At 41.5% G+C, this 22856-nt stretch overlaps 1 protein-coding gene across 2 annotated transcripts; it reads right to left on the bottom strand.

Annotated features, from left to right (window-relative positions):
* Positions 1-1478: 1478 nt before the first annotated feature.
* dnajc25 (DnaJ (Hsp40) homolog, subfamily C, member 25) lies at positions 1479-12862 on the bottom strand. Of its 2 annotated transcripts, none has more exons than XM_078271649.1 (5): positions 12359-12862; positions 9731-9883; positions 8377-8747; positions 4585-4684; positions 1479-2874 (listed from the first exon to the last, which is right to left on the bottom strand). In XM_078271649.1, exons 1-5 carry the CDS (start codon positions 12845-12847, stop codon positions 2794-2796), a joined length of 1194 nt encoding a protein of 397 aa, XP_078127775.1. In that variant the 5' UTR covers positions 12848-12862; the 3' UTR covers positions 1479-2793. The 2 variants fall into 2 exon arrangements, with proteins under 2 accessions (XP_078127775.1, XP_078127774.1); XM_078271648.1 differs by having other exon boundaries at positions 1479-2882.
* Between the last annotated feature and the right edge of the window lie 9994 nt (positions 12863-22856).

Raw genomic sequence — 22856 nt, forward strand, 5'->3', positions numbered from 1 at the left:
TTTTAATGCCCTTATTTTTTACTAATTTGATTTACTACCTTTTAATACTTTTTAAAACCCGCGGACACCCTGCATAATAAAGCATCAGAGACAGTTGGCCTAGAATCTGCTTGACGTGCCCCTGAGTAAGTTGATATTATTATGACTTTGATGTCAAATAAATTACATTTTGTTTTCAGCATCACTGTTGCAGTGTATTTGCAATTTGCTTTGTGTTATGTCGGCAGTCACAGTTACTTTTTGGAGCATGCTAGCGTTAACGTTTTTGTACAGTTTGAACAGCGGGGCTAACTTAGCAGACCTATAACATAGGGTTTGCCTGGTCTTTGTATGAAATTGGCAGTCTGAAATGTTATTTAGCACAAATCGTTAGGCGATCTCAGCCGATATTACTGTTTTAGCGGAACCAGTTGTAAAACTTGGTTAGCTGTACAGTTGTCCAGAAAACCATCACAGTAGTGTATCCCCTGTTGTAAAACTGAGGCCTGTAATATGAATCAAGAACAACATGCCCTGGATTTATTTCAGTTACCCGGCTTCACCTAACCTAACAACCGCGGTCCCGCATAAGCTGTGTCAGGATGGTGGTTAACAACTAGTTCAATCAACCCAGGGTTTCCCAAAAGAGGCAGTGTTTGCACAGCATGACCAATCGCAAACATCTACCAGAGCCGCATATTTTACATAAGAAAACTATAATTCTGCATAAATATGAAGAACACAGACACGGTTTTACAGGCAAAACGCAATACAGTCGCTGTTTCCTAACCCAGGAAGGAAAGCTGGCAAAAAAATAGCCAACGCTGTAAATGCGTGAATCACAATGCTTATCTTATCAATATCACTTTCCCATCAGTCAGGCACAAGATCTGACCATAATTACACTTGTGCTTTCCATAAACTGTCGTTCCTATAGCCTATTATTCCAGTTGCAACCCTGGCAGTGGTATACGATCGTGAGAGCAAATAAAAAAATAAAATATAATTCAAACCAATGTGCGCATTGCTAACACACGGCTCAAGAAGCCGACATAGCCTATACATTATTTACCTACGCTGAAAATCTATATCTTTCATAAAAATACCAATCAGGGGTTGTCGGTCTCTAAATGTTTTAACTTTTATGAGCGTACCGCTCTCTCTCCACCCACCGAGCCCCGGATCTTCTATGAACAGTGACGCCATTATCAACCGAGTATTGATTGGTCAGTAGGCGGTGCTTTTACACCGGTTGATCTCTAATCTCCAACATAACCTGCTCCCGACCAGGTTAGGTGTTCAGCATAAATTACCACGGCGATTTAATCCACCGTTGTGATACACAAAACCCTGGGTTGAACCTGAACTCGTTAACGCCAAATCTTGCTTCGTAGTACAGGCCTCTGGCCGCCTCCGTAAGTCCCTGAGGCTGTTTTTGTCCCTTGCATGTCGTCTTCACATGTTCGACTAAGCAAACAGAATCAAACTTATTCAAAAAATTTATTTTAAAATGTATTTATTAAAAACAATATTTTGTTGTGTTCTGACTGTATGACTGTAGTTACATTATGAGTTTAATGCTACCTCAACACCAAAATATCAACAAAAAAACTGCGAAATGTAAACCAATAAATATAATTAAAATCAACCTATTTAAATGCAGTAAAAAGTTAAGTGGACATCTGAAGGAAAAGAGCAGAAACCACGTTAATCTGTCGTTGCACAATTTACAGACACTTGCAGCTGAGACTTTGGCTTCCATTTACACGATAAGACAACCATTTGAAATGTGCTGATCTCTTTTTGCTAGTTTTTTTTCCCTGATGAGCCTTAACAACCAAGATCAGAAAAGACAGAAGTACCAAAAAGTTTATCAACACCCTCGATTTGCACTTCCCTTTGTTTGTACAACATACATGTTCTTCTGGTCAAAAAAGTAACCTGCCGTTTGTCGACTTCCCCAGAGTCAGATGAAAACATGGATATCGGTTTCATCTCTTTACCACTTCCTTCTTGTATCTTGTTAGCTAGCAAGCTAGTCACCAAATGTCTCCTTTATACATTTCTATTTCTACACCTGTTCAAAAAACAAGATCACACTCTTACTTTAGATAGGGCTAGGCTAACTGTTTATTATATCTCTTATCCTTCTCGCCTGACTTTGGGGAAGAAATGCAACCAAATGTCACTTTTATTACAAAATACGTTCTGGCTCTGGTTTATTCATCATAAAGCAATACATGCTAATACTCTTTTCACTAATTTAACATTTCAGACTTTTAGCTGCCTCTCTGGGGTAGCATACAGTGAGCAGGTGGCAGTCCAATGCCTTGCCTAAAGACACTGACAGTAATGTTGGCTGTTGCAGGACGAAGTTACTAGGCGGGATGTTAAACACCTTGCACCTGGATGATGTCAGTTATCCAACAGAAAATCATTTCACAAAAACTCAGGCACCAAAACTCATTTTTACCCATCTGCTTTTACCAGCAGAAGAGAGCCAAAAAAATTGCTAGAAAAACATTACAGATAATAATTACATCATTAGTTTGGTTTTGGTTTAAACAAAAATGGCATGATGTGAAAAAAATGACTAAAAAATCTGAAGCCCCAGCTCACAGTTTTTTCCACTTGGCCTAATTGCTATGAAAATATCTCTCACTATATAAACAGGTATAGTTAATCTTTCTGTACAGGTATTTCTTCACACAGCATGGTGTGTTGTCTGTGTATGTTGGCACTGAGGCAAATGTGTATGTTACAGACGGAGCTCTGGGCCGTCAGTCGTCAACAAACGTCAGCCGACCCGGCCCCTCATTCTTCATCCATCGGCGGTACCTCTTCATCCTCGGGTCGGTTGCCATCTTCACCTTCATCTCTTCCTCCTGTTCTTTTCTGTACACCTGACAGACACATCAGGAACAATTACTTGCAAATTCTAAAATGTACAGTGCTGCAACTGCGGCTGGAAGACTCTTTCAGCTAACAGTTCAGTTCTAGCTCACATGGTCAATTTAGTACAACATACATTTTCAAACCACCAATGCAATCAGTACAACAGTCATCTCATACTCTGCTGCTCTTAGTTTGTCTTTTTAACCAAATACTGTTTTAATTTAAATATGCTGCTGTCAATAAAATTCAAAACTTCCCTAACGGAAATGGATAGTATTTGTGTAATTGAGCTGTTGAGAAAGACTTGTATCATCTACACAAAGGCCCTTATTTATCAACCTAATGTAAAAACCAGCGCAGAAATCATCTTACAACAGGCTTCACGTGTGATTCATGAAACGTCCGTATCATACCAATCAGAGCGTAAGGATGGTCGTACATTGATAAATGCAGCGGCTGGAAACAATGGTAATTTAAATATCACGCATATACATATATATATATACATAAATATATATATATACACATAAATATATATATATATATATATATATATACACACACACACATATATATATATATATATATATATATATATATATATATATATATATATATATATATATATATATATATATATATATATATATATATATATCTCCTAATATATATATATATATATATCTCCTAATATATATGTTGTCTGTATATGTTGTTTGTATATCTGGAGTTTGTAACAATAATAATTTCCCCCTGGGATTATTGAAGTATTTCTGATTCAGACTTTTTCTGCCGTGTATAGTAGGGTCCCCCCCCCCCCGCTGATGCAAGCCATCTGCCCTTAATCAATCCGATGGAGCGCTCCACCGTGGCCCGTGCGTGTATGTGTGCACTATTGTACCGGCGCATAAAGGTCTTCTAAAAGAGCCAGATCTGCCATTGCTGATAAGTGATCAACTGATGACTTCTCCTTCTCCTGTTAAACTGATAATATGCTGCACCATAAGTCCATGCTGACTCGAAAACTTGCCTACACGAGTTCAGACCAGACGTGAGATTTTATCACAGCCTACGCTCACGTTCAAATTGATAAATGCCTTGCTTTGCGTAGGAATCAGCGTACGCCCGTCCTACGCCTGTTTTAGGTCGTACACACGTTTCATAAATGAGGGCCAAAGTGTTTCACTGTCTTTTAGATTGAAACAAATGGCAAACAGAAATGACAGGAAATACTGTAGAAGTAGCTGTTTCACATTGAGTGATGCAACAAAACAAGGGGTGCCTGGCATTGGTTTAGTAATGCTTATCTTTTTTAAGTTCATAGGTTTGGCTGACGTTTTTAAAGCTGCACTCATCAATACTTATATTAGCCAAGCTAAACTAACATCAGCATGTTAGTATTGTCATTGAGTGCAATGGATCACATGCTCTAAAAGTAGTCCTCAATAAAACCCCTACTAAAAAAAACATTTTTGACTGTTTATAGGATGAGGAAGTGGATGGAGGAAAAAGGGAGGACACACTAAAACTAAGGTATTTGAAAGAATAAAGTAAAGAGCGAAGAATGGAAAACCCATAAGGATGAATCAAAAATAGGAAGGAGGGACAGTAGAGAGGATAAAAACATAAATAAAAAGGAATTGGTCTAAATTATAGATGAAGGGAGAAGGGATGCAAAGAACTCTACAAAGATAATTTTAAGTGACAAACCTCATAGTTTTCTTTGATCCAGAGCTGTTTTTCCAGGAAGGACTGTCTGGTGTTTTCATCCAGACTGTCAAACTGAGACTGAGACATCTTCATGTTTCTCCTGACAGTAAAAACACAGAGTCTGCTGTGAGATAACCTGACACTGAGAGGAGGCTGAGGTACAAATGTGTATAGATTAATTTATCCAGGTAGTGCAACGCTTTACTGTATATATATATATATATATATATATATATATATATATATATATATATATATATATATATATATGTGTATGTATGTATGTATGTATATATATATATATATGGGCTGTCAAACGATTAAAATGTTTTAATCGCGATTAATCGCTCAAGTTCTATAGTTAATCGCATGTTTTATCACAATTAAAATTCTATTATTTTGCATTTCAAAACTGTTTTTAAGTACATAATAACAATGGAAAGCAATTCTTACCAGTGTATCTTGGGGATATTGGGAATCAAATGAATGCAAAGAAAGTGACTTTATGAACTTGACTATTATTTATTTACTGTAAACAAATGTGTGAATCTGTCATTATTGCACAATTCCTCCAAGTACCTAACTAAAACACCACAGCAATTGACTGAGATGTAACACTAACACATTGCTTATACAGTACAAACAAAATGGTCCAAAAACCAGATGTCACAGCAGGACATTTAACCTTTACATTTTTAACAAGGATTGAGAACAATTGACTGAGATGTAACAATAACAACCACCATTAAGGCAAACGAGTGCAAAGTCCAGCCAGAGTCAATATAGTGTTTAGTAACTCATAAATAATTTTGATTACTCACTGACGTCCAGTGATCACCGGTTAATGAGACAGTGTTTGCACTTTGCAGCAGTTCCAGTTTAGCTGCTTTCTCCGTGTCATACAGGCTGTGTATGGTGAAACTACTGTCCCCCTCGATGGCAAGAGACGGGTCGGAACATGTCAACCGTAGTACGTCTTTAAGACCCGAGTCCTCTACGATGCTGACAGGTCTGCAGTTAGTTGCCACCCATTTTGCAAGAGCTGTAGTAATTTTTTGGGATTTGGTTTCATCCACAGGTCGGCAAGTAGCACTCTCCAAAATACTGCTTTGCCTGCATCAAACGGCGTCACGTTAATATGCTTAGTTCGTAGGTGGTAGCTCAAGCTTGACATGCTTCGGTGATATTTTAATTCGGCTTTACACAATGTGAATATGGCTTTCGACTTGTCTACTGAGCCGTCGGGAGTTGTTTTTTAAAAGAAAAGCGCCATTCAGAAGTGTGTTGCTGCTGTCTTTCTCCATGCCGGCAGCCTGCCTGCATTCTGCAGCAGCAGATGTGTTATAAAGAAAGTGCGGCAGCGTCAAAGGGTCAAAATAGTAGCCGTTAGGCACGAAGCAAAGCAGTGAAGTGTAAAATAAATTAATCGCGTGCGATTAAAAAAAATTAATCGCATTGCGTCTGCCCTTAATCACATCGCGATTAACGCTTTAATGCTGACAGCCCAATATATATATATATATATATATAGTATATATATATATATATATATATATATATATATATATATATATATATATATATATATATATATATATATCGCATGTTTTATCACATGATTATATTTTATTATTTTTGCATTTCAGAAACTGTTTTTAAGTACATAATAACAATGGAAAGCAATTCTTACCAATGTATCTTGGGGGATATTGGGAATCAAATGAATGCAAAGAAAGTGACTTTATGAACTTGATCTTTAGATTATATTATTTACTGTAAACAAAGAGATGTGTGAATCTGTCATTATTGCACAATTCCTCCAAGTACCTAACTAAAACACCACAGCAATTGACTGAGATGTAACACTAACACATTGCTTATACAGTACAAACAAAATGGTCCAAAAACCAGATGTCACAGCAGGACATTTAACCTTTACATTTTTAACAAGGATTGAGAACAATTGACTGAGATGTAACAATAACAACCACCATTAAGGCAAACGAGTGCAAAGTCCAGCCAGAGTCAATATAGTGTTTAGTAACTCATAAATAATTTTGATTACTCACTGACGTCCAGTGATCACCGGTTAATGAGACAGTGTTTGCACTTTGCAGCAGTTCCAGTTTAGCTGCTTTCTCCGTGTCATACAGGCTGTGTATGGTGAAACTACTGTCCCCCTCGATGGCAAGAGACGGGTCGGAACATGTCAACCGTAGTACGTCTTTAAGACCCGAGTCCTCTACGATGCTGACAGGTCTGCAGTTAGTTGCCACCCATTTTGCAAGAGCTGTAGTAATTTTTTGGGATTTGGTTTCATCCACAGGTCGGCAAGTAGCACTCTCCAAAATACTGCTTTGCCTGCATCAAACGGCGTCACGTTAATATGCTTAGTTCGTAGGTGGTAGCTCAAGCTTGACATGCTTCGGTGATATTTTAATTCGGCTTTACACAATGTGAATATGGCTTTCGACTTGTCTACTGAGCCGTCCGGGAGTTGTTTTTAAAAGAAAAGCGCCATTCAGAAGTGTGTTGCTGCTGTCTTTCTCCATGCCGGCAGCCTGCCTGCATTCTGCAGCAGCAGATGTGTTATAAAGAAGTACGGCAGCGCCAAAGGGTCAAAATAGTAGCCGTTAGGCACGAAGCAAAGCCGAGTGAAGTGTAAAATAAATTAATCGCGTGCGATTAAAAAAAATTAATCGCATTGCGTCTGCCCTTAATCACATCGCGATTAACGCTTTAATGCTGACAGCCCTAATTATATATATATATATATATATATATATATATATATATATATATATATATATATATATCGCATATTTTATCACATGATTATTTTATTATTATTTTGCATTTCAGAACAGTTTTTAAGTACATATTAACAATGGAAAGCAATTGTTACCAATGTATCTTGATTGGGAATCAAATGAATGCAAAGAAAGTTACTTTATGAACTTGATTTTAAGATTTGTAATTATTTATTGTAAACAAAAGGAGAATGTGTGAATCTGTCATTATTGCACAATTCCTCCAAGTACCTAACTAAAAAACCCTATCCTTACCAGAGTCAATATAGTGTTTAGTAACTCCTAAATAATTTTGATTACTCACTGACGTCCAGTGATCGGTTAATGAGACAGCGTTTGCAGCACCTTGCAGCTGTTCCAGTGTGGCTGCTTTCTCCGTGTGGTATGTGTATGGTGAAACTACTGTCTCCCTCGACGGCAACGAGACAGGTCAACCGTAGTACGTCTCTAAGACCCGAGTCCTCTACGATGCGGACAGGTCTGCAGTTAGTTGCCACCTGTTTAGCCCACTACTGGGTACCATCACGTTAACTGTACTACTATGCTTAGCTCGTAGGTGGTAGCTCAAGCTTGACGTGCTTCGGTGATATTTTAATTTCGGATTTACACAATGTGCATATGGCTTTCGACTTGTCTACGAGCCGTCCGGGAGTTTTGGAAAATAAAAGGCTCCATTCAGAGTTTTTGCTGCTGTGTTTCTCCATCATGCCTCCAGCCTGCAACAGCAGGATGTGTTAGGAGGAAGTGGCAGCTTGATGATAATTGATTGATTGGTGCTGCAAAGGGTCAAAATAGTAGCCTGTTAGGCACGACGCGAAGCCGAGTGAAGTGTAAAATAAATTAATAAATGCCGGCATGCGATTAAAAAAAATTAATCGCGTCACGTTGGCCCTTAATCGCATTGCGATTAACACGTTAACGCTGACAGCCCTAAAATAAATAGTAAGTACTCTAGTAAGTAAAATTTTCTTCAAGAAATTACCTGATGATGTAAAACTTCTCCTCCTCTCCATACTCCTCCCTGCAGATGGTGAAGCGGTAAATCCAGGCGATGTACCAGGTCACATAGTTGGTCAGGTAGTAGGGGAAGAGCACGATTTGGCACAGCAGGATGTCTGAAAGGTTGGGCTTCTGGTAGCCTCCTTTGATGTCGATCTTGTTTTTTATGATGTCACGGATCACCTCCTCCTCCTGCTCCCGAATTTCGTCTTTGGAGCGGCGGTTCTTGCCCTTCTCCTTGGTGCGGTTGAGGAGGCCCTGCTGCTTGGCGATCTCCATGGCCTGGATTCGGTACTTTGGGACTGTCACCAGGTAGTTTATGGCCTCGTTGTAGCTGCTGTGCCAGCTGTAGTACTGGTGGAGAGACAGAGAGAAGAGGTATTGGAAAAGATTGATCCATGTAAGAATCGCAATTCATATCTTTAAGACTGTGATTAGTTTAGTAGAATTCTTTTTAAATGTTACCTACAAAATAACCTAGATATTGTATAATCAGACTGAATTGTCATGGTATAGTAATGTAGTTCCAATAGGTGGGAGCAATGCAACAAATGCACATTGCAAAATGTGTTATGTATCTGGAATTGTCTGAAATTATCGGTGACGTGTGCTTTCAAGCTGAATGGACTCACAATAGTAAAATAGACTTTACTCTGATCCAAAGACTGAAATAGAACTCTTTCTGTGAGAAAAAGGGCACAATATTAAGGAATGTAATTTAAAGACATATGATGCTTTTGAGAAACCATTGCTAAAAAGGAATTACACGCTGTATTCACTTGGGTCAGGGGTTCCCAAACTGGGGGCGTGGCCCGGAGTTATAACAGAGGGGACGCTGTGACGCTAAATATGAATAAATAATGCCAGGTTCTGCTGCACTGCCAGGTAAACGTAAAGCAGAGGATGAAGCTACACCAAACACAACACACAACTACCAAAACAAAGGCAAAAAAAATACGTAGTGGTGATCACAATTCAATCTAAGGAGCCGACTGCCAATCTCCCAGTCTAATCGAATTTTGGCTCTTTTTCTCTCTTTTGCCCTTTCACAGAGAAATTCCAATTCAGAAAAGGTTTGGGAACCACTGATTTGGGTAACGTTACTGTTGACAACTTTTTCCAGCTGTTTTAGCCTAATTTGTTCATATGGGACCACGCTCAGGATCCATAACAACTACAATATTTTTCATCATCCCAACTAATTTTAAACCCTAACCCTCCCCAACAGAAACAATGTGGTCCATCTGTGACAAGCTAGATATGGAGCCAGGAAATATGGTCAGAGGTATGTTTAGACCCTGTTGGCAGTCTGACCCTGCTGGAGGCTGCAGTCGTACCTGAAAGATGGAGATGGCACAGATGGTGACTAGGATGACGATCCTGACGTCCACTTTGGGGGTGAGCTGTCGGCGGTAATAGGTGTAGTAGTGCTGGTAGTACTCCTCAGGATGGTCAAGCATGTAGTCATAGTCCCGTCGAGTGTCCTCATCCTGCATACAGACAGTTAAACATCATTTCTGCTTTTACTTGAAGGTTTCTGTTATGACGACCTGCAGGAGGAGCTCAGCCACTGGTTCAAAAATACCATTGGTTCCAAAATAATGTTTATATTGTATAATGTTGCTAATAAAACACATGAATCACTATTTTAAATCTCACTGTTTTTTTCTGGTTGGTCTCTTTTCAGTTGGGATATTTCTGTTAAAGTGTAACAACCGTTTTTTTTCAACCCTATTTTTCTGTTTTTGTGTCTAAGTGACTGATAGGAACAACAATCTTTAAAATTGGTCCAGTATTAAGCGAGATCGCTGCAGTCGGCAGCTGCGAAACAAGCTACAATGTAAGTTAATAGGGCAATTGTCCAGCTTGTATTTACCTTCACAAAAGTGATCGTTTTGCCACTGACAGGCATATATTAATATTCTAAGTGTCTGACAACATTATAGAAGGATTTATAAGAAAGTCGACCTGTTAGATTAAGATAATTTTTTTAAACATCCGCGAAATTGCGTTTGCTAAACCCACCAGACTCCATGTAAATGAACAGTAATTTTAGCATTGCAAAATACACTTAATTCAAAGTCGACAAACAAAATAAAACTATGAAAAGCCGTTTTGGGTCGCAAAACAACTCACAACTCTAGTTTTGGTTGAAATAAACACATAGTTAAGCGATTTTCGTGTGGAAATATGTTGGCTCTATACACACTAAAAGTATTGCTTTTTAAAATGGAGTCTGGTGAGTTTAGCGCTAGCAACTTCAGAGCTGTTTCTAGTTAAACAGAAAGGTCTCAAATAGGTTTTAAAGGGATCCTTTCCATAATGTTGTCAGACACTTAGAATATTAATCTATGCCTGTCAGTGGCAAAACGATCACTTTTGTGAAGGTAAATACAAGCTTGACAATTGCCCTATTAACTTACATTGTAGCTTGTTTCGCAGCTGCCGACTGCAGCGATCTCGCTTAATACAGGACCAGTTTCAAAGATTGTTTTTCCCATCAGTCAGTTAGACAAAACAACATAGGAAAATAGGGTCCAGGTTGGAATAAACGGTAGTTACCCTTTAATACCAGCAGCCGTTCTTAAGGTCTTGTCTCAGTTTTCAGGTGCAACTATTGCTGAGGAATATCTTCACAAGTAATCTATTGTGTCAATGTGTCATTTTCCCATTGGACATAATAACTTAATCAAACATTTGAGCATGGCATGAAGATGAATCCAACATTTATATTGATGAATATTAAAGTTATTCAGGGAACTTCCACCTCAGAGTGTAACAACATTTTCCTCTTGACTCGTACATTTCACCTAACCTAAAATGTGTGCTCATTTAAATAAAAATAGGCTACATGTCATGTTTTATGTTTGTTGTGTATGAAAATGAGCTTACTGTGTGGAGGCAGTATTGTAAATGTCACAATAAAAGACAATTAAACCAAAATGATTTTAACCACAAAAAGTTGAAAGCTGTAGGTGCATTTGTCTATGCTATAAAAAAAAAAAAAGAAAATTTATAGGCTATCCATTTTCATGGTGTATTAAATGATGTGTTTTTGTATGAGTGTGGCAAGCTTCTTTATATTCTTTTCTTTTTAAACAATCACTCTATAAGGTTGGAAACTACTGCTTGAAAAATGACTGCAGGGATGATACAACATGCTGAGCGGAATATTATATAAAATCACTTTCAAAAAAGAGAAAACTGAATATATTAATATAAGAATACTATAGAAATACAAACTATGAAAGAAAATGATAGCAGATTGAGAAACACGAAAATAAGAGGAATATCCCTTGTATCACAAGGAACAGACAGTCACTTCATGGATCACAATAAATAAGCACCATAAGATGTAAACATGCTGAGGTAATTTTATGATTATTATGACTATGGTAAAATAGCATAGCAGGTACTAAGCACTGTAAAGGAAAATTACAGTAACACTTTACAACATTAGCAACACATTTACATTGGTTTTACAGGTAATATGGCCAGTCTCTTACGGTAGGTAGGCTATATTGTAAGAAAACTGTAAAGATGTTGTATGAAGTAGATTATGAAATAAAACGTATCATGGGATACAAGAAAAGATACAGTAGGAGTAATATGCTTAAATAGGATACCAAAAGGCGACATCAGTCCCCATAGGAGTAACGTTACTAAAGAAGTATCGCGAAGGGGAAAGCCGGCAATAGTTCTATAACGTTACTTGTCTCATAAGGCAACATTTCATGAATAGTAGAGGAGTATTCCAGGAGTTATAAGGATGTTATTGGACACAGTATGCAACACAAAGAGATGACAGTCACAAGTGGCTGCTGGATGCAGGCTATCTTAATGAAAACTTCAGAGTCTTCACAGAGACTTTGACAAAGACTTCATTTTCATTTCATTTCATTTCATGTTTATTTGAATAGGGACAGATGCTTAGACAGACATCTGTGCAACAAATTTGAACCGACCTTTAACGTCTCGTACGCGGTCGCGATGAGCAGGAACTTTTTGTGGGCGGACTCATAGGTTTCTCCCTCCGAGCCGGGCTCTCCCGGCCTAAACCGGTCCGGATGGTATCGGCGGGCCAGCTGCCGGTAAGCTCGAGCGATTTCCACTTTGGCGGCCTCCCTGGTGACTCCGAGCACATCGTAGCAGACCTCGGTGCCGCAGTAAAGGCCCTCCACCAGCGCGCTGGCCGCCGGCAGGGAAGACACGGAGAACAGGAGCAACGCGAGCCGCCACCAAGGCTTCACAGTCCGCAGACACCCAGAAAACCCTCCGGCACCGCTGCGGCACCGTTCCGCGGGCGCAGCCATCTCTACCTGCCGGCCGCTGTTAAAAGAGCCTGGACAGCTCTGTCGCACGATGCTTACATCATCAGGACGCGCCAGGACGGAAAGATGACGAAGCATGTAAGTATCATCAAGAGAACCAGGGGCAGAGCGAGGGGATGGCATCTGGGGCTTCACCCCCGAATGTTTTCTCAAAAGCCATATGTCATTTATATATATACATACATACACACACACACACACACACACACACACACACACACACACACACACACACACAAATATACAGCACTGACCAACAATAAGAATAAAATTTGAAATAATAATATAAATATTCAAAACAAGTGTTACGATACAAATAGTGCAAAAAGAAATTGATGGATTGACTGCATGATTATGTACAGTATGTGCATGTCTACATGGCATTATTATGGAACCCATGCAACTTCTAGGCAAGACCCGCCCTTCAATAGCATTCACACTACTATTGGCCAGGCGTCCATGCTTACGCTAGGTAACGTAACCCGATTTGTTCAGGTACTATCCCCTGACCAGTCGGCTATCCTAACCTTAACCACTCAAGGTCAATGCCTAACCCCGACCAATCAGCCTGCTTCGTAGGGCAGGACTTGCCTAGAAGTTACGTGGGATCCATAATAGTAAGGATCCAGAGGATTGGACTCAGCTGCATGATCCAACCCACCTGCACTCAATCTCCTATTACCAGTGTCATAAAGACACCAGCACTGCGGTCAAATAGTCCAATTTGCTCTAGGTAGTTAAGTGGCTGCCATGATAAGAGCCGTTCGAATTGTCTAAGTGATAAGGAAAGGTGCTTCATTGCTTCCTTTGTTTCCTCCTTTAGCATAGGATACACTGGACCATTCTTTACGAAAGGAAAGAAGATAATGCCGTCCCACAAGTCCTTGCGGCAGCAAAATTGAAAGCGACGCATCACCATTTTGCCATTCATAATCTATAAAGTGCGCAGTAGCGCCATAATCCTGTACGTGCGTACATTTTATTTTCAGTGAGACATTGCAACACATCTAAAAGGGTTTTGGTGACTGGGAAGGACTATATTTTGGCTGGTCTTTAAAGGTGCTTACACACCAACCAGAAGGCCGACCGTCGGCAAAAAAGGCAGTCGGACTGATCAGTCGGGTCCCCAAGGTCCCAAAAAAATGCCTCAAAACACGCTGAGGCGATGCCGACTTGAGCGTACGCTCTGCGCGTGCGCGGAACGTAATACGTCTCCATAGCAGCAGGCGGCGCTTCTCTGTATTGTTTCCCAGAAAATGAAAACCGGCAGCTGATAGGACGAATGCATCACGTGGGGTTTTTTCTCCAGAAATTCACAGCCAGCCTGTCATGGCTTGTTCAGAATACGATCTCATATTGTACTAAAATAGTTCACCGAAACGTGTTTCTGAAAACATTTTAAGCGAGAAATAGGCCATGCAGTTGCTGAATCTGTCTTCATTCAGATCGACAAAGGTTAGTTTAAAAGATTTTCGTCAGATTTTGAGAGGCTCATCCGCTTGCCATTTACGGGTCTGCCCTGTCTCCAACTGAACATGTCGGGTCCGCCAAAATGAAGGCCGACGGCTCCTCAGACAGTCGACGGCACAGAACACACCAAACAGACTCGAGTCACGACCTCGCCAGACGGTCCGACGGCCGATAATCGGTTCTGTGTGTCAGCGCCCTAAAAGGTTGTGGCTACCAGGGGCCATCGATCAGAATGCAGACAAGATGTTCCTTTTAGGTGTTTAATTGGAATAAAGGTTTAAGTGTGTGTGGTTCTGAAACAGAGATACAGGCATAAATCAGTAAAATGTAGACTCTATAAATGTCAAATAGTTATTACATGCCTAGCAGGTATATAATAAAACATAAACACAATTAAGAGGTACAATTATAGTTCTGTTATAATAAATGCTTATTACTAAGCAAATACAAAACTTAGAAATACAGTAGTACACTATATCCCTGTTCAAAGATTAATTTGCTGCACATTTACTTCAACAATACACAACATGCTAAATTCAGCTGAACATATAATTATGAGCTGCAGAATTCCTCCTTAACATAAACAACGTTATACATTGTGTAAGAACATACAATATTTCAAATTGGGACACGTAAGGCTTGCAAAGCAACACCTCTGTTAATATACAGCGTTCTAAACAATTAAACACACGGGCAGTGCGAGGCTCCGCCATTATACAATAACGAGCAGCAACGTGCCCCAACATTATTGCAGTGCAATAAACAGAGTGTAACATTATTATGAGGTAAAACAAACAACAAACATCAGCATTACTTACTGGTAGTTACACGCACACAATTCAAGGAACTTAGAAACAAGTACAGCAACACTATCTTATTATCTCTTTCGACGCCAGCGCTCTCTTCCAAACTTTCCCGAAACTGAAACTTAAGCCACCTTCTTCAGCAGAGCATGTCGTAACCGTATCAGTGTCTGGTATGGCAGGCAGAGCGACAAGGCGAGCGACAGGCCTCGTGTAGATTTTGTCCTTGACCTTGACCACTGCAGTCCTGACTCTCCCATCAGTTCCTGGAATAACCTCAGTGACATGAACTAAAAGCCACTGCGCTCTTGGCAGCTGTGGGTCCACCACCATGACTATGGTTCCAGTTTGCAGCTGTGCAGGGTCTTTGTGCCACTTGGAGCGAGTTTGAATTGTCGGGAGGCAGTGTCGGATAAAGTGGGACCAAAACTGGTCAGTCAGCACCTGAGTGTGTCTCTAGGAGCGCAGACTCAGCATACACAGCATACACAGCATACACAACCTGTGGTAAAGAGGGGTCGAGCATGAGGAGCAAGTTGGGTGTTGTCTGTTGACACGTAACCCAGTGGTTTGGAGTTTAAAATCCCCTCCACTTCAATAAGTAGTGTCCGCAGGACCTCTTCAGGGACAGTCTGTGACTGGATGGTGGCATACAGTGCAGCTTTAACAGATCTCACCTCCCTTTCCCAGACTCCTCCAAAGTGTCTGCTTAGGGAGTTGAACTGAATCTGGTGTTTAGCCAGATGAGCCTGCAGTGTGGGGTGTAATGACCTGAAGATCTCCTGGAGCTCTCTTTCACCTCCCTTAAAATTAGTGCCCTGGTCGGACCAGAGCTCTGCTGGCTTACCCCTTTCGTGCGATGAAGCGGCGGAGGGCCATCAGAAAGGAATCCGAGTCAGACTAGACATCCACGTGCACAGCGTGCATCGTCAGGAATTTAAACAGTATGTCCCATTTCTTCTCGTGGTGACAGCCAACCTTCACTGTGAAAGGCCCGAAGCAGTCCATGCCCGTAGAGAAGAACGGGGGCTTCAGCAGTGGGAGGTCTGCCATCTTGAGCAAGACTGCTTCACGGCCATGCAGAATCCAGTATTTGCACCGCAGCTCTGCAAAAAGGCGCTCTGATCCTTGTCCACGTCCTGGATGATGAGCTGGGTCACTTCATGTCGATGATCCAGGACCACTGGGTGAATAGAATCTGGCTCTAGCTGGTTGCTGCGGCAGAGCCTTCCTCCAACCTGGATGAGTCTCACAGTCTCACCATACTCTGGTGCTAGGGAGCTTAGCCTACTGGTGGCAGCTACTGGCTTACCGGTACTCAAGAGGTTGAGCTCCTCAGCAAAGCTGTCCTGCTGGGCTTGTCTCAATACTTCTCTCTCTGCTTCTTGGTAGTCATCAGCAGAAAGACTTACGGGGTTCACTGATGACCCAGGGCTGGATTGTGCAACAGCCTTTGTCAGCACTCTGAAGGAGGAAAACTGGTCAGCATTTGGTAGCAGAGAAGTCTGTATGCTTGTAGTGAGACAGCAGACAGTGGGTTTCCGCAGCTCAGCAGAATTCTCTGTCTCCTCTGTGGCTGGCTATGTGGTCCAGACTTCAGGCGACTGTTGTAGGAAGGCAGGGCCCTGACTCCATCTGGTCTGACCAGCCAGTTCCAGCAGTGTTTCCCCCCGCATAATGTCATCGGCCAGGTCGTTGACAGAATCCACATATGTCCAGGCCCGGACGTCAGTCAGCTCCTGGATTTCAGCTACCCGTGTTCCCATTAATACCTTGTACCGACAGGAGTTGGACTGGAGCCATGTGAGTACTGTTGTGGAGTCTGTCCAGAAGACATTGCAGATATTCACTCAATGCGCTTTATCACACCAGCTGAGAGGAGACGGTTCAGCTCTTCTGACACAGCAGATCTCACTGAGAAGGGAAGGCGTCTCAGCTTTTGATGCACAGGAACAGCAGTTGGTGAAATCTTCACCTGATGCATGAAGCCTATATCACATCCTATAGTTGTTGGTGAGGCTGGATGTGTGGTCAGATGCCCCACTGACACTGTGGATGGTGGAGGAGAGGTTGATGTAGATGGTGGGTACACAGTATTGCCCTCGATGCGTAGGTGGAGAGCAGATATTAGATCCATGCCCATCAGTGCAGTCCCTGAGTCCACAACATAGAAATTGGCTGGACCTTTAATGTCATCTATATGAACGGTTGCTTGCATACAGCCCAACACGTTGATAGGTGTTCACGAATATGTCACCAGACGAACAGAAGACTGTTGTAGAGGAGCTTCCTTGACATGTTCTTCATAGATACATCTAGGTAAGACTGAAACTGAAGCACCAGTGTCCACAATTAGTTTCACTGTCTTCACGATCTGTACATTGTATCTTATGAGGAGTGTCTGTTCCTTCCACAAGCAGAAGTGTATATTCAGGCACACAACCTCTTTCACTGAATGAGTCTGCGTAGACTGGCAAACGCATGCAAAATGTCCTTTTTTACTGCAATTCCTGCAGGTTGCTTTTGCTGCTTGGCATTCACGTGAATTGGCAAGGTGTTTGTCTGAACCACAGCGGAAGCAGGTACGTGCAGAGGAAGCTGAGTTAGGTTTTGAAGCTGGTCTTGCAGTGGAACCTTGGCGCAACTTCGTAGTGGTGCCCTGGTGTTGTGGTCTTCGTCTGCGCTCTGCACTTTTGGTCTGGACCACTTGTACAGGTAAGTGCTGGTCACCTGCCATAGCTTGCTTGGTTGCTAATTCAACTTGAGTGGCTATAGTTTCTCTTTCAATAACAGTCTCTCTCTAATACAAGGGTTAGCCACATGCTCAACAAGCTGATCTCGAATCATATCATCTCCATTTGGGAATTTGCATGTTGCAGCGAGTTGTCTTAATGCAGCAATGTATTGTACTATTGTTTCCTGGGCTCCTTGAACTCTTTTTCTGAAAGCGTGGCGCTCAGCAACCACATTAATAGCAGGAGTAAAATGATTCTGTAGTGCAGTAATGGCAGTTGCTAAATCGTTTCCAGAGTCTGGTAAAATGGAAAAATCTTTGCCCTTCTGAGCCCAAGCACTGCAGTAATAATGCTCTTTTTCTTGCCTCTGGCCAAGTGTTTCCAGTTGCATTGATCACCGTTCACATCCTCACCCATGTCTTGAAAGGAATTGCCGGCTCCCCCGGGCATGGCAGAAAAAAATCTGGAAATATTCAAAGCCATCCTCACTTAAAATTGCTCACTGGGTTGTCTCATCGCCATTTGAAAGACGAATATCAGGTAGGATGGTTATAGATGTTTAATCAGAGCAGCATGGCAAGTGTCAGTACCCTATCTGTACCGCCTGTAACATCTGTTCTGCGCATGCGCATAATTACGTAGTAGAAAACTAACAATGTCCCTGTGCGATTTCTACCACGCATGCGTTGAAACACTTTACGACCAAACATCACAACTTTTTTATTAAATCTTTATTATTCAATAGTCATAGCTACAAACAATCGAGACTTGTCACTGATCCAAAACCGTGTAGCGACATCGTTGTTGTGTTGTTTATGTTAATGTTTTTACTTTTAATACTTCGTCTTGACTAATAACCATAGACTGTCTATTATTAATGCGATGAAGTGTAAACGTACATAAGTGTCCTTTTGAAGACGGGATGACAGCTCTTCCAGCCACCACTGCTGTATACCACTATAGTAGCTACATGCTAACAGCAGTAAACATGTCATCTTAGCTGGCAATGTTGTTAAATTCTCCCCAATTCCGGGTCACAGAAGAGTGTTTGGTTCAGAAGCCTTTATCTGCGATTTTTGACGTTAGAAAGTGCTGCTTCGTTCCACTACAATCTAACGTTAGCATACTCATAGCTAACTATTGTAGCTGCATGCTAACGCGACATAGCGAAGCATATATAGCTAGCTATATATGTACGTATGTAGCAGGACTTTGTACCATAAACAAATCACCAATAAAGGCTTCTAAACCAAATACTAAACAAATACAAATACAGTAAAGTGACCGGAATTTGGGGTGAAATGTCCAGCATTGAGCTACATAATAGTTTGCTAGGAGTTTGCTGGTCTCTCACAGAGATCTCATTTGTAGCCCTGTTTTTACCTGATTCTTTCAACGAAGTACAAACACATGAAGTGAGAGGTATACCCATGCTTAAACTTTATTTAAAGCATGATTAACCTGAAGCAGGACGGAGTCATGACTTAAAACACCAAAGCAAGGCTTCTAGCTCAAGCTAGCTAGCGTTAGCAAATTACCTTCAAAGTTGCAAATAAATGATGAAATGTAAAATTTGAAGCCTTTATTTAATTTGCTACATGGTGTTGTACTGGATGGCCGGACAACCCTCCGTATATCATTAACAGATACTTTAGGCAACTCCAGCAAACACCTTGTAAACTTCATCTCTGCTTCAAACTTCATCATCTTAGACAGTAACGGTCTACTGTCACTGTCTAATGTTTTCTTTTGGTAACCAGAAATGTCCCAACATCCTTACGCCAATGCGTGCATAGAGCTGTGAAGTTTGCCGGTGTTCGCGGCGTAAAAACACGTTGAGTTTCTGCGCATGCGCTGAATTGTGCGCATGTGCAGAACGGATCTTACAGGCGTTACGGATCGGGTACTGACAGCAAGTAGTAAGAACACATGAACTACGGTACTTCCTGTCTAATGACTACAGTCAAATTACTCACAGCACCACCTAGTGGTATATTGTGGAACATACATGGTAAGTAAACACAGCATTATGGTGATTACAGGGCTTAAAGTGAAAAAAAATCCTGAGCCTGAAACTTTTTTTTGAGGGGGGGGGGGTGTCACAGTGTAATATTTCAATATGCACTCATTAAAGTTAATTTGACTGGCAAAACAGTTAAAGTCCTTCTTACATTACACAATAATAAAAGTCATAATTTTTAAGAACTAAAAAGTTTTGGATACATTTTTACTTCTTCCAACCATATGTTAAATTAAGAATCAATGTACATATTGCAATAATATCATAATCCTACAATGAATCGTTGTGAAAACAAAACTTTCTAGATTTGTTGTTTGTTGTGTTGTTACTTTGGCCAGGTCATCATCAAAAAAGCTAATTAGTACATTCATGATTTTGTCCATGTTGATATTAGTTTCTTCATGTACATTGTTTTCTTCAACATACATTATTAAAAACGTTGCAATGTATAGCTTTTCATCTAGACGTCTAAACTCTGGGACAAGGCCGTTATGTTTAAATACCTGCCATGCTGATTACAAACAGACAGCTTTGTCAGGGCAGTTTGGGCTTCAGATAGCTTTTACACAGTGGCCATCGTTAATGACAAATCGTGTTCCACTATGAACGTGCACACACGTATTGTTTGTATCACAAACATGGTCGGTCAGCAGTGGTGGAATGTAACGAAGTACAAATACTTCGTTATCGTACTTAAGTACATTTTTCACGTATCTGTACTTTACTTAAGTACAATCAATAGTGCATACTTTTTACTTTTACTTCGTTAAATTTTGCAGCAATTATCTATACTTTCTACTCCACTACATTTCTACAATGTTCCGTTACATTTTCTGATCAGTTTTTCCACCTGCCAAAACGTCTTCCTGACCGTCACACGTTTGCAGTTCGCAGGGAAGCCTTCAGCAGCGGCCGTCCAGCTCCCGGTGCCACTTGCAATATTATGAATCCCACTATGGCCACGCCAAGACCCGCCCTTCAATAGCATGTATTGGCCAGGCGCATACTGCTCCCGGTACTACCCAAGGGGGTAATCTTCTCCTCACAATGTGTACCTCCTGTGGCGCCATTTTGATGCTAACAAGCACTCACCCCCCGTTAGCATCCCATTGACTGCCATTCATTTTGACGTCACTTTGACAGCGAATAACTTTACGTAACTTTATGTCAACGTACTCGTATGACAGAGTGCACGGACCGAAGCTTTGTGACTAGCAAGCACTTTCTTACCGCTGCTGCCGTACAGTATCTTCCTTGAACATGCGCTTAACCAGCCCGAACAATTAAAGGGTCCTGGTTTAAAACGTTGTTTTTAACATTAACATTCACTAGTAGCGAATCCAGAATTATTAAATTAGGCATGATGAACGCGCATAATGGCTGTGAGCAGAGCCGCGGGACTGCGCCCGCCCGCTCACATGACTGTTCTCCCGAGGTCATGTAGCTAGCTGTAATAATAATGGATATAGCCAATGGTTGTAATTCACCATGTGTTCTATTCCGTCCATGGTATTATCTTATGAAGTTATAATACATCCGAGGGATGTATGTATGCTGTAAAGCGTGTTAGCTACGTGGATGTAACGTCATTAGCATTTCCCAAACTGGCGGGCTATTGGCTCGCTAGCTAGTTGCTAACATCAGGGGTAGCTAGCATGGCTGTATTAAGATCTATAGCTACATAGCTAGCTATATGCCTACATAACGTTACTACAGACATAGTGATTACATCGCCTTGGTTCTCTCTTATGATATATCCGAGGGCCGTATGCTGTAAAGCTTGTAATGAGAGCTGAATGGATGAGCTTTGTTCACGAAACTGCAGGCTAACTGCTAGCGCTAGTTAGTAGCTAGCTAGCTAGCTAGCTAGTAGCATGACATTATTATTAAATCTCCTTGGTTGTCTAGCTAAATACATCTATCGTTTATTTAGCTAAGCATGATCGGGAACAACGAAACGCAATGTTTAACGTTAGTGAATATTTTAGACAATGAAAACGGCGAGTTCATGAGTTCGCCACTTGTAAGAGACACAAGAGATAAGCTCATGAACGAGCATGTTGCTACCGGTTGCTAAGACAACACAAACAAATTGTTGCTAGTGCGCGTGTCCATCGTGACGTCATGGGCCAACAATGCGGAAGATCCAAGCTCCATGTTTGCTTTATGCGCTTTTGATCCATGGATGTATTGAGAACTGGATACAGAGCAAACATGGAGCTCGGCTCTTCCGCATTGTTGGCCCATAACGCTGGTTGGCTCACGATGGACATGCACACTAGCAACAATTTGTTTGTGTTGTCGTAGCAACCGGTAGCAACATGCGCGTTCATGAGCTTCTCTCTCGTGTCTCTTACATCCATGGTAAACGTAATATTCACTAACGTTAAACATTGTGTTTTTTATTTTTCACATGGCCGCACGCCGAGAGATCCGGCACGGTGCCGGAATACTTTAAGCCCTGTGATCTAGTCTTCGTTAGGTGAATGAGAAAAACTTTAATTCAGAAGGTGAATGCAGTTGCAAGGTACCGAAGGGCCCGAAGGGCTGCAGCCTCTGCCGTGAAAGAGGCAAAGCAGCGTGTGTGGGAGAAGTTCGGAGAAGACATGGAGAAGGACTTTCGGTCGGCACCAAGGTACTTCTGGAAAACCGTTCGCCACCTCAGGAGGGGGAAGCGGGGAATCATCCAAGCTGTGTACAGTAAGGATGGGACGCTGTTGACCTCAACTGAGGAGGTAATAGGGCGGTGGAAGGAGCACTTTGAGGAACTCCTAAATCTGACTAATACGCCCTCTGGGATTGGCATCAATTTCCCTGGTGGAGGTTGCTGAGGTAGTTAAACAACTCCACAGTGGCAAAGCCCCAGGAATTGATGAGATCCGTCCAGAAATGCTTAAAGCTCTGGGTGTGGAGGGGTTGTCTTGGTTGACACGCCTCTTCAACATTGCGTGGAAGTCTGGGACGGTGCCTAAGGAGTGGCAGACCGGGGTGGTGGTTCCCCTTTTTAAAAAGGGGGACCAGAGGGTGTGTGCCAATTACAGGGGTATCACACTTCTCAGCCTCCCCGGTAAAGTCTACTCTAAGGTGCTGGAAAGGAGGGTTCG

The sequence above is a fragment of the Sander vitreus genome, chromosome 16 (genome assembly GCF_031162955.1).
Source record: "Sander vitreus isolate 19-12246 chromosome 16, sanVit1, whole genome shotgun sequence".
In the NCBI taxonomy this organism is placed as follows: Eukaryota; Metazoa; Chordata; class Actinopteri; order Perciformes; family Percidae; genus Sander; species Sander vitreus.

Coding starts and splice junctions, on each gene's coding strand:
- dnajc25 (XM_078271648.1), bottom strand. CDS start 12,847: ATGCCATCCCCTCGCTCTGCCCCTGGTTCTCTTGATGATACTTACATG. Junction 9,884..12,358: donor CCGCGTACGAGACGTTAAAG/GTCGGTTCAAAT, acceptor GTCTGTATGCAG/GATGAGGACACTCGACGGGA. Junction 8,748..9,730: donor GTGCCATCTCCATCTTTCAG/GTACGACTGCAG, acceptor TCTCTCCACCAG/TACTACAGCTGGCACAGCAG.